The sequence below is a fragment of the Anneissia japonica genome, unplaced genomic scaffold (assembly GCF_011630105.1).
Source record: "Anneissia japonica isolate Jap-2015-1 unplaced genomic scaffold, ASM1163010v1 scaffold1770_len632688_cov154, whole genome shotgun sequence".
NCBI classification, from domain to species: Eukaryota; Metazoa; Echinodermata; class Crinoidea; order Comatulida; family Comatulidae; genus Anneissia; species Anneissia japonica.
Window position 1 is genome coordinate 386,608 of NW_022692996.1, and position 13,504 is coordinate 400,111.

General features: G+C 36.6%; 2 protein-coding genes across 3 annotated transcripts; one reads left to right on the top strand and one right to left on the bottom strand.

The window, feature by feature from the left end:
- Positions 1-3,609, top strand: LOC117100600 (39S ribosomal protein L52, mitochondrial-like). Of its 2 annotated transcripts, none has more exons than XM_033240385.1 (5): positions 1-112; positions 699-837; positions 1,052-1,119; positions 2,172-2,236; positions 3,364-3,609. In XM_033240385.1, the coding sequence occupies exons 2-5, from the start codon at positions 722-724 to the stop codon at positions 3,508-3,510; spliced, it is 396 nt and encodes a 131-aa protein (XP_033096276.1). In that variant the 5' UTR covers positions 1-112; positions 699-721; the 3' UTR covers positions 3,511-3,609. The 2 variants fall into 2 exon arrangements, with proteins under 2 accessions (XP_033096276.1, XP_033096277.1); XM_033240386.1 differs by having other exon boundaries at positions 25-112; positions 690-837.
- Positions 3,610-4,031: 422 nt separating this feature from the next.
- Positions 4,032-12,199, bottom strand: LOC117100590 (nudC domain-containing protein 1-like; the record flags this gene model as incomplete). Its single annotated transcript, XM_033240368.1, is given in 9 exon segments — positions 4,032-4,840; positions 5,595-5,726; positions 6,087-6,231; positions 6,737-6,947; positions 7,883-8,065; positions 8,716-8,911; positions 10,157-10,345; positions 10,863-11,017; positions 12,054-12,199. Coding segments are annotated over 9 exon segments (1,788 nt in total). The 3' UTR covers positions 4,032-4,378.
- Positions 12,200-13,504: the final 1,305 nt, after the last annotated feature.

Here is a 13,504-nt window from a genome sequence, read left to right on the forward strand (position 1 = left end):
TCTAAACTGTAGAGGGCGCTCTTGTCAAAAACCCAACGGGGAGTCGAGTCGCGCTCGCATGCATGTGCTTCGCACTGACTGCCAAGACTGTACTCACTTCGTCCTGTGCTGTGTAAGTTCACCAACAATTTACATTCAAACTATTCTCATTTGTACAGTAAATGCGTACTGATTCCCAAATACTAATAAGCCTAGACCAAGGGGCCACCTCTTTTCTTTATTAGTAGACCTAGCCTAGGCGTAATACTAAAGAAATAAGAGCCTGAGGTAGGCCCTAACAGCACGGCCTAGCCTAGCTGAACTTCATGACAACAACAGGAGACCCAAGCCTACATAGGCCTAGCTAGGCATGGGCCTGGACTGAGGTCTGCAAAAAATGTTCGTGCCTCCGACCATGAAAATTGTCTCGATAAAATATGTCCAGCACCAGATATTATCTGTACACTTTATAGCCCAAAACACAGTTCATTTAAAAAAAAATTCCCCCATAAAAATTCCGGCCCCGGGACATTCATGATGTCGCTGGTCGCTTTTTCCAGCCCTGGCTAGACTAGGCCTGTCCTTGGAGTTTTTGTTGTGTTAAATCGCTTTGAGCAGCATGTAACAATAACTTATTCTCTCATCCTTTGCCTAAACTTGATATTTGTATTGTACTGAATTTGAAATATCAATTTATTACTATTTTGTCAATATTGCAGTTGATGAAACCACTTGTTGTAGAATGGCTTTAGTTCTGTATCAGTGTACTTCAAAGCTGGTTAGTCATCCATTGCTTCAAACAGCTCGACTATTCCAAACTGCTGTCCCAGTTGCAGCCGGACGAGCCTGGAGAGAGAGGTAACAATTAGCGTACCATCATTTTCACATATAAAAATCTCCAAAAATAAAACTATTATTAGTTAAATGTAAAAGTGATACCTAATAATTTTATTTTAAATATTGATGTTATGTTTTGAATACTAAGTTTTCATATATGACAACTAAAGGAACTTATTTCAGTTTTCTATGACAACATAAAAAAATTTCCTGGTGTATACAAATTGTTTTGCAGTCAAGGGCATGCACGTACTGGTACTGAATATGGTCCTCTGACAGATCTACCCGACTGGTCATTTGCTGGTATGTTTCTGTAAAGCACCATCATAACTCATAAAATGAATCATCTATGTGTACAGTATTTAATATGTACTGTACAGTATTTCTATTTTACTGAATTAAATAGACTACAAAGAACCATGACATGCATTTTGAAACTTAGGTCAATAGACTTTAAAAAAAATTATGAAGATGACTTAAAAGGGAGGACAAGATTTCGGAATCCTGTTTTTATGAGCTACTGTAGAAGCCCCCTTTATTAAAAAGTAAGAGGTGCAAGATAAGATTAAAGTTGAGTAGGCCTTTTGCTACATTCCACAGCACCGGTGATTAACAATAGCTGGTGAAAAACTGTAATCAAAACATGGAAAATGTTTTCCAATTTAATGAAAATAAACATGCACAATTTTGCAAACTTCCATCCTACTCACCAAAGTTAGGATTAATAATATGCATTGAAATATAAATATATATATATATATATATATATAAAAAAAAAATATCTCAATTAGCACAGGCAACACCATGGAGTCTCACCATTAAACAGAGGCGATTGAGATGGTTCGGTCATTTGCTTCGATTGGCAACTGAAGTTCCAGTCCAGAAAGCACTTCAAGAAGCCACGAAGAGGTCAAAGAAATTCAGAGGGGGACAAAAATACACATGGATCTCAACAATCAATAAGCAAATTCCCGCAGTAAACCAACAGTTAAACCAAGATAGTAATGAAAATCTGCTGTCGCTGGCAAGAAATCGATCTAGTTGGAATACTTTTTGCAGAAACGCTATGCTGTAAGGCGAAAGCGGATTGATGATGATGATGCTACACGATGTACTATCAATGTCCTTCATTTGAACATTGTATTTCCCTTTGATGATTTATAATTAGTTTGTTATGTGACAAATATAATGAGATCTCACAGTGTGGACATAGCTTGCTAAATTATTGATGTAAATATAATGTCATCTCGGGTACCATAAAAAATATACAACTTGGAATTCCTTTTCAATTAAAAAAATCACAGATGAAACTACTGTACTCTATGATTAATTTATGTACAAATTTTTGTTTACAGATGGTCGTCCAGCACCTGATAACAGGTCAATCATTGACAGACGAGAAACCCAAAGGAAAATTGCGGTAAGTTTGTAACCTAAACAACCGTTCCGCAACTCACGGGTCACGGAAAATTGTTGACGGGTCGCATAATATCTTCAGATTGTTGAATGTGATTTTCCATGTAGCTTACTACGAATGACAACGAACGAATTAAAATAATAAACAAGAATTATGAGTGTGGCACGTGCGTCAGTTTTAATTTTTTAACGCATGTTTTATCAGTGTCTCGTGTTAAAAGATGTATTTTTCAATGAAAAGTACCAACAAAATATCAAGTCAAAGTCTCATTTGGAAATTGCAAAAAATGAAGTTCCATGGAAACTGAACTATTTCCCCCCAAATTTATTAAATCTATGGTTTGTTTTTTTTATGTCCGTTGGTAATGGGTATCACCATGCGCCAGGGGCAGATCCACTGATGTTTGAAAAGGGGTGCTGAAAGTAAGGCTGATCGAGACAACGGAAAAAAACCTCCGAGGCGCTTTTGGGCGATCAATTTTTTTTTTTATAAGTTTTATGACTAGGCTAAGTGTTTTGTATAACCCCACCAGAAGATATTGAAGAGGTCTGCACTGCAGATCCTCTTGGAGTTGAAGATGTGGGGGCCGGGCTGGCCCAGTTCTTCCCATCCCCTAAATCCGCCCCTGTGTTCAGCAAAATTATAGGTAGATGTGTTAAGCTTATTTAACCAGTTTTCCCAGAGTGGCTCCTTCCAACTTGGAACCCCTGGATCTGCGGTTTAATAAATTATAAATGAGAGGTTTTAAGATGTAAGGCTCCAGGGCAGGGGGCATAAGGGCCCTCCCCTATTCCGGCCGGAGCTTGATGGAAAAAAAAATAGGCCTAATGAAATTAAATGCGTGATTATTGAGTCAGGTTTGAGAGGATAGCAGCATTTTATTTAATCAACTTTACATTTCAAAGGATTTTTCAAGTCTAAGAGTGCCATTTCTGGCCGTCCAGAGGTCCCTTAAAAAACAAATCTCATTAGGAAGGGGACACCCCCTAACCCGCCTCCGGATTGGTCCTACAGCCATCGGATGGCGTTGCCTTCAAGAAAATATATCCTACAAACGCCACTGCTCCAGTGGTAGGAATGAACCGTTTTCTAGAGTATTTATCATAATCTGTTATTTATATATTTTACAGGAGAGAGTAAACATGTTGGCAAAAGAGATGATGGCTGCTGTCGAAAATACTAAAAACAAAGAGATAAAGGAAAAACAAGAACATGAGTTAAGAGAATCTAAGAAGCTTAAAGCTAAAGGAATCAAATGGAAATCATCCAATAGATAGAGGAAGAGAATTTTTAATAAGAGATTGTATTGATACAATACTTAACAGAGCTGTTATGTATCTACTGTACTATTGAATAAAAAAAAAATAGAAATTTTGTTCATGTGTCCAATGAAACCAGAGAGATTTTATTTCAATCATTTTTATACATATAATATTCTAATTGTTAAGTAACTATATTACTTTACTAGTACAAATTCATGTTACATTTCACAATCTAATGACAAAAGAAGACTTATTTCCAGTGGGGTCCTTCTGGTGGTGATTGGGCAGTACACTGGGAGACAATGCCCTACTCTTTTCCGAAGAGTGTACTGCGTTCTTTAATGTGCACATGGGCCCAACGGCTTAAACGTCCCATCCGAAAAACGGTGCGCTATTGTAACTTGTATTTCAGCCCTCTAGCTGAAACACAAGGAGAGGTAGCGATGGGAATTGAACCGGGGACCTAGAGATCTCCACAGTTCAGCTACCACCAGATTAGCCAACTGAGCTAAGCTGCTCTCTCGAATAAAATTTAATTAGTTTTTAACTTGGACCAAATAATATGTATAGCAAAATAAAATTAAATGCGTTAAGAAATCTCATTAACGGATTCAAGGGGGGGCAGCCAGCTCCTCAGAACATTTCAAAATTACATAAAGTTGAGGTGGTCTAGACTCCCCATCTCAATTGTGCTCATATATATTTACAGTATATGTATTGCTTCTCCCTACCCACATGTAGAATGACTACAAAGAAAGAAACCAAACTAGTATTAAGCATACGTAGCATTATTACATAGAATAAGTTTCAGATAAAAAACTAACTTTCACCATTTTGCACTCATTGCTTGATCCTATAAAAATAACATGATTTACAAGAGCCCTCACGAGTTCTCTAAACGAACTTTTACAACGTAAAGTTTCTTAGAAGTCAAAACAAAAAGTCTTTCGTTTGTAGCTTGCATTCCGAGTATATCATCTGTCGTATCTAAACTTATAACCTGTTGTTTCGCAAGTTCTCCTATGACTCTTCCGCTTTTCCGATTCCGTAACGGCGATAACGTCGGACTTGGTTGACGGTAAATGTAAAGGTGACGAATACAATCACATAGTACAGCGTATGACGTATCCTGGGAACATGAGGCAAATTTTTTTGACGTTTTAGCCGCTTGCACATAACCCAGCGCGTTGAATGTGGCGTGATGTTTCCACGCGTTCAACTGCTGTTCATCGGGTGTTGTTGGTTGCCAGACAATGCCATCGACGTCATGGCGGAGGCAGATGCAAGGCATTTGTTTTGGGTCAAGAGTCGCATTAAACAGCCACTGGTGACTACCCAAACTCACCTAAAATTAGTAAGAGTAAACACATTATATTAAAATAAATGTATATAATACATACCGTAATACCGAGCTCTCTATACACTGAGATACGAAAAGAAAGAAAGGGAAACTAAACCTTGAACATAAGTATTATAGGACAAAGTTGTACTTGGGTAATACAATCTTTATTGCTTTCTATTTTATACTGTGCCAACATTAAGAAAACAAAAGTAAACATAAAATGTGGTCAAAGTAAATAAGGTAGTTATGTCAACTGAAGATTAGCTGAGGAGGCACTAAGTCTCATCAATTAGCAGCTTTCTACGATGGGAAGTGTAGCGTGAAACCGTACTGCGCATGCAAATACATGGGAAAGTCGTTCTTTGTGTGGATTTGACAATGGGCTTTAAGCGATTTGGCGTTGTGTTGACTATGGCAAATACGCGCTCGCTGGGGGGGTGGCTGCATAATTTATCACGCGATACGAGGGAGCGCGTTGTCCTGTAAATTGAAACAGCTTTGATGTTGAGACGGGAAGTGCATAGTACGACGTTTATGGTTGACTGAATTCCCCGTCGCAGCTTCGCGCGTCGCAAATTTTTAAAGCTCGCTATTGGCTTCATTAACACTAGTCTGAGTCAGTAGTATTGCATGTTTTTTTTTTTTATTTACTAGGTGTCATTGTTTAAAAATACAGTAGTTGCTCATGTCCCACATAATTTACGGTAGTATACCACAGCTAATATTTAAACAAAACATGAAAAGCTTCACAACTTACTTTGTTGGTGACTTCATTTTTGTTGCCATCAAAACGTGCCATGGATGCATCACCTTCAGGACAGATATCACAGTCTTCAAGTTCCTGTGGTGTGACCCCTGGTTTAAATCCTCCAGGGTGTGGAGAAGCATCCTGGAGTAAAATTGAGTTTAGACACATTATCAGATATATTAATTTCTTATATGTTTATTTCAATGTAAAATAAAGCCAAAAATTTCGCAGCAAAGTTGCACTTGGAAATAAGGGTCAATAGATTACTTCTCTTCTTTTTTGGTTGATAAAATGGTAACCTTGTGGCTACAGTATAAAATTCATAATTATTTAAAACTGGAAAATGGCCTTTAGTATCATTTTGGGCTCTTTGGTAAAAAAGAAAAGCAGACCCATAGCCTTTTCCTAGGACACATCAGCATCATTTGACACACAACCATGCAGTTTGGAAGCCAAAAACCTTTGCTGTTCTATATTCTTCCATCTTTGTGAAACACTCACCAATTCCTCGGAAGTTAAATGTGCCAATTTCTCATGGATGATTCTTGCTTGGTCCGGATCAACTATGTAGCGCCCTCTTGAGTCTCCTATAACAACTTCACTCCACATTGTGCCAACGTCTTGCTTTGCAAGCATCAGTTCGAGTCTGGTCGAAAATGAAAAAAACATTTAAAAAAAACCCTGATTACACGAGTCTGCAAGGAATAGGGCTAGGGCCTAGCCACCAATAGGTCGCCATAGACAGATTCAAGTGGGCCCAGTCAGCCGGAGTCACCCCTTAATTTTTTTTAAATAAAAAAAAAAATATGGGGATAAATAATTAAACAAAAATTATAATTCTGAGAGTGCCATTTCCAGCCATCTAGAAGTCCCATAGAAACAACATTTTGTACCTCTGCCCCAACCACGGTGGGCCTGAGGAAGTCTGGGCCGCCCTCTATTCTGAATTCGTCATTGGTTATGTGGCCTGCGGTAGAGTATACTACCGTTGAACCTCAGGTTAGCAACCGCCCACTTTTTACATGTCGAGAAAATGAATTTTTGAAAAATGGGCAGAGCATATCGAGATACATGTTGGGAAAGTTTATAAAAAGTCCCTAGTAATATTGTATTGAGCCTCCAAATATATGGACTCCGGAGTGTATCCTTACTTTTTATTTTCAACAGTCCAAGAGCTGGTTTCTACATCTATGAACCTTGGCAATTCCCCTTTTAATAGCACTATATCACCTTTGATGCTGATCTCGATGTGGTCATGGGTCAGTCGTATATTCAGTTCTTCTTTGGTGGAATCTTGTGGTATGGTGAATGTTACAATGGTGTCTTCTTGTGTCTGTGTCCAGGTGTAGAGTGGTACTTCCTCTTAAGAAATTTAATAACATACCAAGTTACCTACATGTACATCCACTTGGTGGGGGATGAGGTAAAATATCTGACCTATACTCTAAATACCATGGCACTGCCTAACTCAAATAATTTCTAGGTAAATCTTATTTTACATGCCAAATTGTTGTATTTTCTATTAATTAACGATCTGTAAGTCAAATTTTATCTAAGTCAAACAATTTTTCAATGCCATTTTGGATTCGACTTGGGCATGTTCAACTGTACTGTAATTATTATTGTCATGATTATTATTATTATTACTAGTATGAACTAAAATGATGTATGCATTTTTTTCAATCTTTCTAACTGTATTAATTCAATTAAAATTTATTTGTTTGTTATTCATATCTATTATCATAAGGCGAGACTTTTTTTATACCTTGTATCGCGAACTTTTTTTTTTTTTTAAAACGTCAGAAGAAAAAAAGAATGTTTTCTTACTTAGCAAATAGTTTTACCAAAAACATCCAGACAGATGAAAAAATAAAAATAAAATTGTATTGGTGAATGTAAATGTAAACAGTGTAGTAATGGGATGGTTAAATGCTTTAAATTTATATAATTAGGATGAAGTATACATGTGTAATTGTTGGAGATTTCAAGGCAGCAACAGGCATAATAAAAATAAAGAAAAAATTCCATTTTTCGTGGTGGCGGGTGTGCTAGCTGGCCAAAAATAAAATTTATATTTTTTATTCAAAATTGTCATTATTGGGAGGGCTTCGCTCAGCAAGGTATAAAAAAGAGCCTAATGCTGTATATGACAACAACCTACAAGTAATAAAATCATAGGCAATAGCTCCAATCCAAACATACAATAACATCTAATCAGAATTAGGAATTCATCTTTAGACTGGTGTAACAATAGCTACTGCCTCTAAAAATATCACTCTTTTGTTGTGGCAGCTCACCTTCTTCCTCCTTCTCTTCTGTATGACCATTTGAAGCGAGAGGCTTGAAAGTGTTCTGAACTACCGTAAAGTCTGTTTCACATGCCCACAAGAGCGCAGTACCGGTCCGATCAATGGCGGCCATCCACGGTGCACTAGCTCCACTGAATTTACGCCGTCCTTGGACTTTTATAGATGCATCTTCTATTGGTATCAAGAAAAATTAAATACATACATGATAGAGATTTTTTTAATCATTGTAAAAATGCTATAAATGAAAATAATTTTGTTATATTTCACCGTTAACTTAATTAAGAAATGTGTTTTCCTGTATTTATTTTTGATATATTCAATCCACGACCGATTAATTTATTCAAATTTGACCTTTCACTTCCAAAATATATCAAACATAATCCAGATTGTTAGAAGAACCAAATTTGAGCTTAATCACACCATATTTATATTGAATATCTGACATTTTACATAGCTCTAATCTCATTGACCTAAATTCTATGATCCCCATTAAAGGTATTGGTCAGTGGTTCTACTGATCGACTTTGGTTGAAACCAACCCCAGCATTTGGCACTATGTATTGGGTCAAAGTTTAAAGTGAAAATAAGAAATAGCTGCATTCAATAAAAGAGTATTATTGGTGTTGGTAAAGTGATTGTTTATAAAAATGACTGCATGCCACACTTTGTGGTAGTGGTGCACAATAGAATGGTTAAAACAATAACACTTCCTCTGCCTACACTTTTACGCTAACTGCACTGTATACTGTACCAACTAAACATACAAAACCACCACTATCAGCAGGGCTGCCGAATGTGTTTATTTTCTCAATGATTATTACCTGCAGTTTCAAAAAGTGTAACCCATTCAAGGATAACTTCAAATCCATCATTTTTTGATGCTCCAAATGTCTCCTTCTCCCGTATGTATAGTAGAAGGCATTCGTACACCGGCTCGCTATTCTCTTCGAAATGTAAGACAGAGTCTAGCAGTAGAAATGCTTGATCATCTTCACAAACAGAATCTGAGTACAGCACCTTTAATGAAAGATGGTTAAAGACGTCTTCCTATTTTCATTTCATTTATTATTCAAACAATTCTTTTTCTTTCTTTATTTTTTACCTTTTTGTTTTTTTACTTTCCAAAATGTGACCTAAATCCTCCCTGGCTGCACCAACCGTTCCAACATTGATGAATTGTGTTGCTGTTGTGTGGCAGGATTGCCAAAAAGTAGAATATAAATCTATTGTCATGGGCTCTCATAACAGTGACATACATTGCATGGCCGGCAGAACCGGGGAGCCCGGGGACCCCACTTTTTGGCAAAAAATATGTAATGTCTGGAGATTTTTGTATGATCGGAAATGCAAGAAAAGAAGGAGGGAAGAAGGATGGGAAAGAGAATGTTTATCCAGTACCCGACTGAGTTACATTTTCTCGCAATTCACGTTGGCGGATCTGGTGGAGGGGGGTCATGGGTCCTGACCCCCTTCCTTGGGCAACAAAAAAAGGGAAAAAAGAAAAGAATTCTAGACCTACCTTTTCAGGACCCATGAGCTGATTTTTTTTTGTTTGTTACAATAAGAAAATTAGAATTTTGAAGAACATCCTTCAGTCCTTAAAACACACTTCAAATTTCGGGAAAGCTCATTTCCCGCCATCTAGGAATCAAAATTTCCTGGGGGAACCCGGACCCCCCTTTTCTCTGGAGTTTATTGATTAATTGAATCATTTTCAAGAGGGGGAACCTTGAATTTTGAAGAATTTAAAGGTCATTAAAAGACACCTCAGAAGTCGGGAAAGCTCATTTCCCTGCCACCTAGGAATCAAAATTTTCCCGGGGAAGAACCACAGGACCCCGCAGATTCATCGAAAAAAATATGTATGCAACTTACTCAATCTTTTTTTTATGTATGTATACACACATACGACCTATTTACTGTAATAACAATGGGAAAAAAATTCCTGACCATTTTCAAGAGTGGAAAACCTTGAATTTTGAAGAACTAAAAAGTAATTAAAAGACACAAGTCGGGAAAGCTCATTTCCCGCCTTCTAGGAATTAAAATTTTCCTGGGGAGAACCAGACCCCCCTTTTCTTTGGAGCTTATCGATTCATCAACTACTCATTTTTTAAGTGTATGTATACATTCCAGATCTGCATGATTCATATTCCCATTCATCTTATAAGTGGGCCCTCTCACTTTGAAAAACGTTCCGCCGGCCCTGCAGTGTAACAATAAATATAAAATTTTATACAAACAATTTATCTAGACACCAACCTTCCATTTACTGAGTTCAGGTGTGTCTCGCTGACCCGTGTCCAAAACAAATAAAGTGCCCGTTCCATCTGCCAAGACACACATTGTTTCGGATGGGAACGTGATTGAAACGTTGTGCCGAGGCACATGTCTTTTCTGATCAAAATCGGGAATTGTAAAAACGATGCTTGGCTGATCTAGCTGGCTCTCCTTTTGCCAAGAAAATTAAAAGAAAACTGAAATTAGTTATGAGATGGAAACTAAATATTGTTCGAAGGTATGCATGGCAAAGTAATAATATATATTAATGCTTGCAGTACACCACATAGATAGTTCTGAAAAGAACGGTTGTTGTGGGTTAAGAATATCTCGACATTTCGATTGAGTTACTTCAATCGATGGAAACTATTATCAAGTCATATATCAGAAGTGTAAAACAATAAACATACATTTAATTCAACATTTAATCAATCAATCAAATTCTTCAATAGAGTAAGTATCAAAATCATAATTTCTAAATTTGTTTTTTTAATTTATTTATTAAATTTTATGTACAACATGTATGTTTAAAAACAACAAAAAAAGAATGATCTATAGGTACAGTAATCAGCTGTTACCTAGATCACATTTTTTATATCAATATCCATTTATTGTTTGTTGGTGAATTAGAGGTTGATTGTGAACTCCAGGCGAGTAATGGTGGAAACTTCTTAATTACAGGACTTACTAAAATGACTCGTAACCGCCTCACATGCCATTTCTCATCAACGTAGTAAACACTGTTCATGTGCCAGACATCTAGGAAAAGGTGGTTGTGCAGTCCAAACGCTTTCACATGTTGGTAAGAATATTGGTCATCACGTAACCGTACTGAATCAATACCTTGAAATACAATCAAGATTGCAAATTAAAACAAACCTTACTCATTAACAACAGTATATAATGCAGAGTTTGGTGAAGCGCCTAATATAAAATAAACGAAATAATGAACCCATTCCCCATCCACAAACTACACAAATACTTTGGCAAATATTGCATTTGTAGATTTACAAAAGCATTGTCTGATTGTAGTATTCTATTACGTAAACTTAATATTTATGAAGCACAAGTTAGAGAAAGTTGACACATGTCATCATCGACATTTGAGGGCTATTTTGAATTTAAAAATATCCAAAAAGAATTAAAAATAAATCTTTATATACAGTTACAAAATCCGATTTACTGACAAAGCACATGTAGGTTGTCAATGCTTGGGCACATTTTAGCTCACTCCTGCTCATTGTGCAATTAATTAATCATAAAACTTGAAAAGCTGAAAAGGAAGACACAGTGTTACATACAGTTAAACTTGCCTGAGTCGACTTTGCCGAAACTCGAATAAGTTATAAGTTGATCTTATTTTACATACCAAATTGTTGTGTTTTCACTTAATTAACCATCGGTAAGTCAAATTTTATCCAAGTCGAACAATTTTTCAATGTCATTTTGGATTGAACTTAGGCAAGTTCAACTGTATATTCAAAAATAAAATATAATATAAAAGAAAAGTGATTTTAATAAACTTAAAGAAATTGCTAGAAACAAAATTCAATGGAATGGAATGTATGTATGAAGAAATGATTTAGAAAGATGTTCATTATTTTGTTTATTCATAAAAAAAGATGTGGCTGTGAATTATCAGACACAAAATTCATTCTGTATCTACAATAAAGTTGGTAATAATGTATGGATTTTTTTAATTGATTTAACTGAATAAAAAAAACCATTCAAACTTTATTAATCCCAAGGTTAGAATTTCATGAATTAATGTGATGTTTGCTGGAAACAACAATATACAGTATTTAGTCCAGTATAGACCAAATTTACTTTACTGGAAATATACTGTGCATGGGAATAAGCAATAGCAAGCTTTTCTTACCTGAATCTGTCTTCACGGAGTAAGAAGGCAATGGGTCCAGAGAGAGTTTATATCCGTCAAAGTTTGGATCAAGTAGCGTACGATCTACGTTTAAGCTTTCGGTCAATCCCGCCATTATTAAATCTGTGTACAACTAAGGGATTAAACTAATAGAGAAAAAAATATTTAAAAACATTAGAATATTTTACATTGAAATGAAGTTTCACATACTTCTGGCGACAGTGGGTTTCCTGCTTTTGCGACTCCCGGGCAATGATGGCAAATGAATAAATAAAATAATAAAATAAAAATAATGGCAACAATGCATCACAATTACTTTGCAGAGATTCCTATTAAACACTGCCTGATACCAAACACTTTAAACTTCTTGCTTTTATATTAGAAGTACTTGTTACTGTACATAAAATTATCTTCGCCTGGGAACTGTTATTATATCATACAATTTCATGGGGCAAAGCCTAGACTAGAAAGATGCTCTTGTTGTGTAGTGAAAAGTCGCACCTCCTTACTTGAGGTAGCACCGCCAACTTAGCAGTGTATAGTAGGGCAGCCATAGGCTTATCCTTGGTGGAAGCTACCAGAGCCCAGCAAACTGACGCCGCGGTACCTGCGTGTACACGGTAGTGATGGCAACGCTATCTCAAAATCGGGGGTGTGCACTCCCTCCCCCACTTCGCGTTCTTTTGCCTTTGTTTTATTATGACTTTAAAAGCGCCTTGAGACGGTTTTCTGTGGAAGGCGCTATATAAATATATGACCATTGACCATAGTGTAACCGGTCGGTCTTGGGCGGTGCTTTATAGGATCCCTCATGAGTCATGTACTCACTTGACTTGACTCACTCACATTGACACAGATAATTCAAGTTGATCAGGGGACAGTCTCAGAAATAAACATCTTGTTTGTAGATTCTCAACATGTATTTTTCAGCTGGTTTTATTAGTAACCGAGGGAGGCCCATATTTTTAGGATTGGCCTAGCCCATACTGTAAAGTATTTTAATTGCGCGGATGATACCTTAAAAACTAGCTCAAATCAGGAGAAGTGCTAGCAGGGGTTCCGGGGGGGGGGGGTGCAAAGGACCCTCGCATGGACCCCCGTCAGCAATGTTTAAGTGCTGTCAGTGGGTGGAGGTTGTGTGGAGTGTTGTTATGTGTATTGAGCATAAAGAAAAACATTTAAAGTTAGAGTTAATTGTATGCATCATCGTAGACCTTTTTTGTTATGTTCACTTAACAGTTAGGAAAGGTGTGATGTCGTGTACAGTGATATTAAAGGAAATATGGTTGTTGTAAGGTTTGTTGTTTACGTAACTTTTTGAAATATTTTGTACTGTAATTATGAAGATATTTATGTAGAGGTTTATGATATAAGTAGACAGTTTGGTGAGTGAATGGAATTTGTTGCATAGAAGTATTTCATTGTGAAGAAATATATTTTTCCAAAGGTGC

Excerpts from the sequence above, each read along its gene's own strand:
- LOC117100600 (XM_033240385.1), top strand. The coding sequence starts at position 722 with ATGGCTTTAGTTCTGTATCAGTGTACTTCAAAGCTGGTTAGTCATCCA. Across the intron at positions 838-1,051 it reads GGACGAGCCTGGAGAGAGAG|TCAAGGGCATGCACGTACTG; the intron begins GTAACAATTAGC and ends ATTGTTTTGCAG. Across the intron at positions 2,237-3,363 it reads AAACCCAAAGGAAAATTGCG|GAGAGAGTAAACATGTTGGC; the intron begins GTAAGTTTGTAA and ends TATATTTTACAG.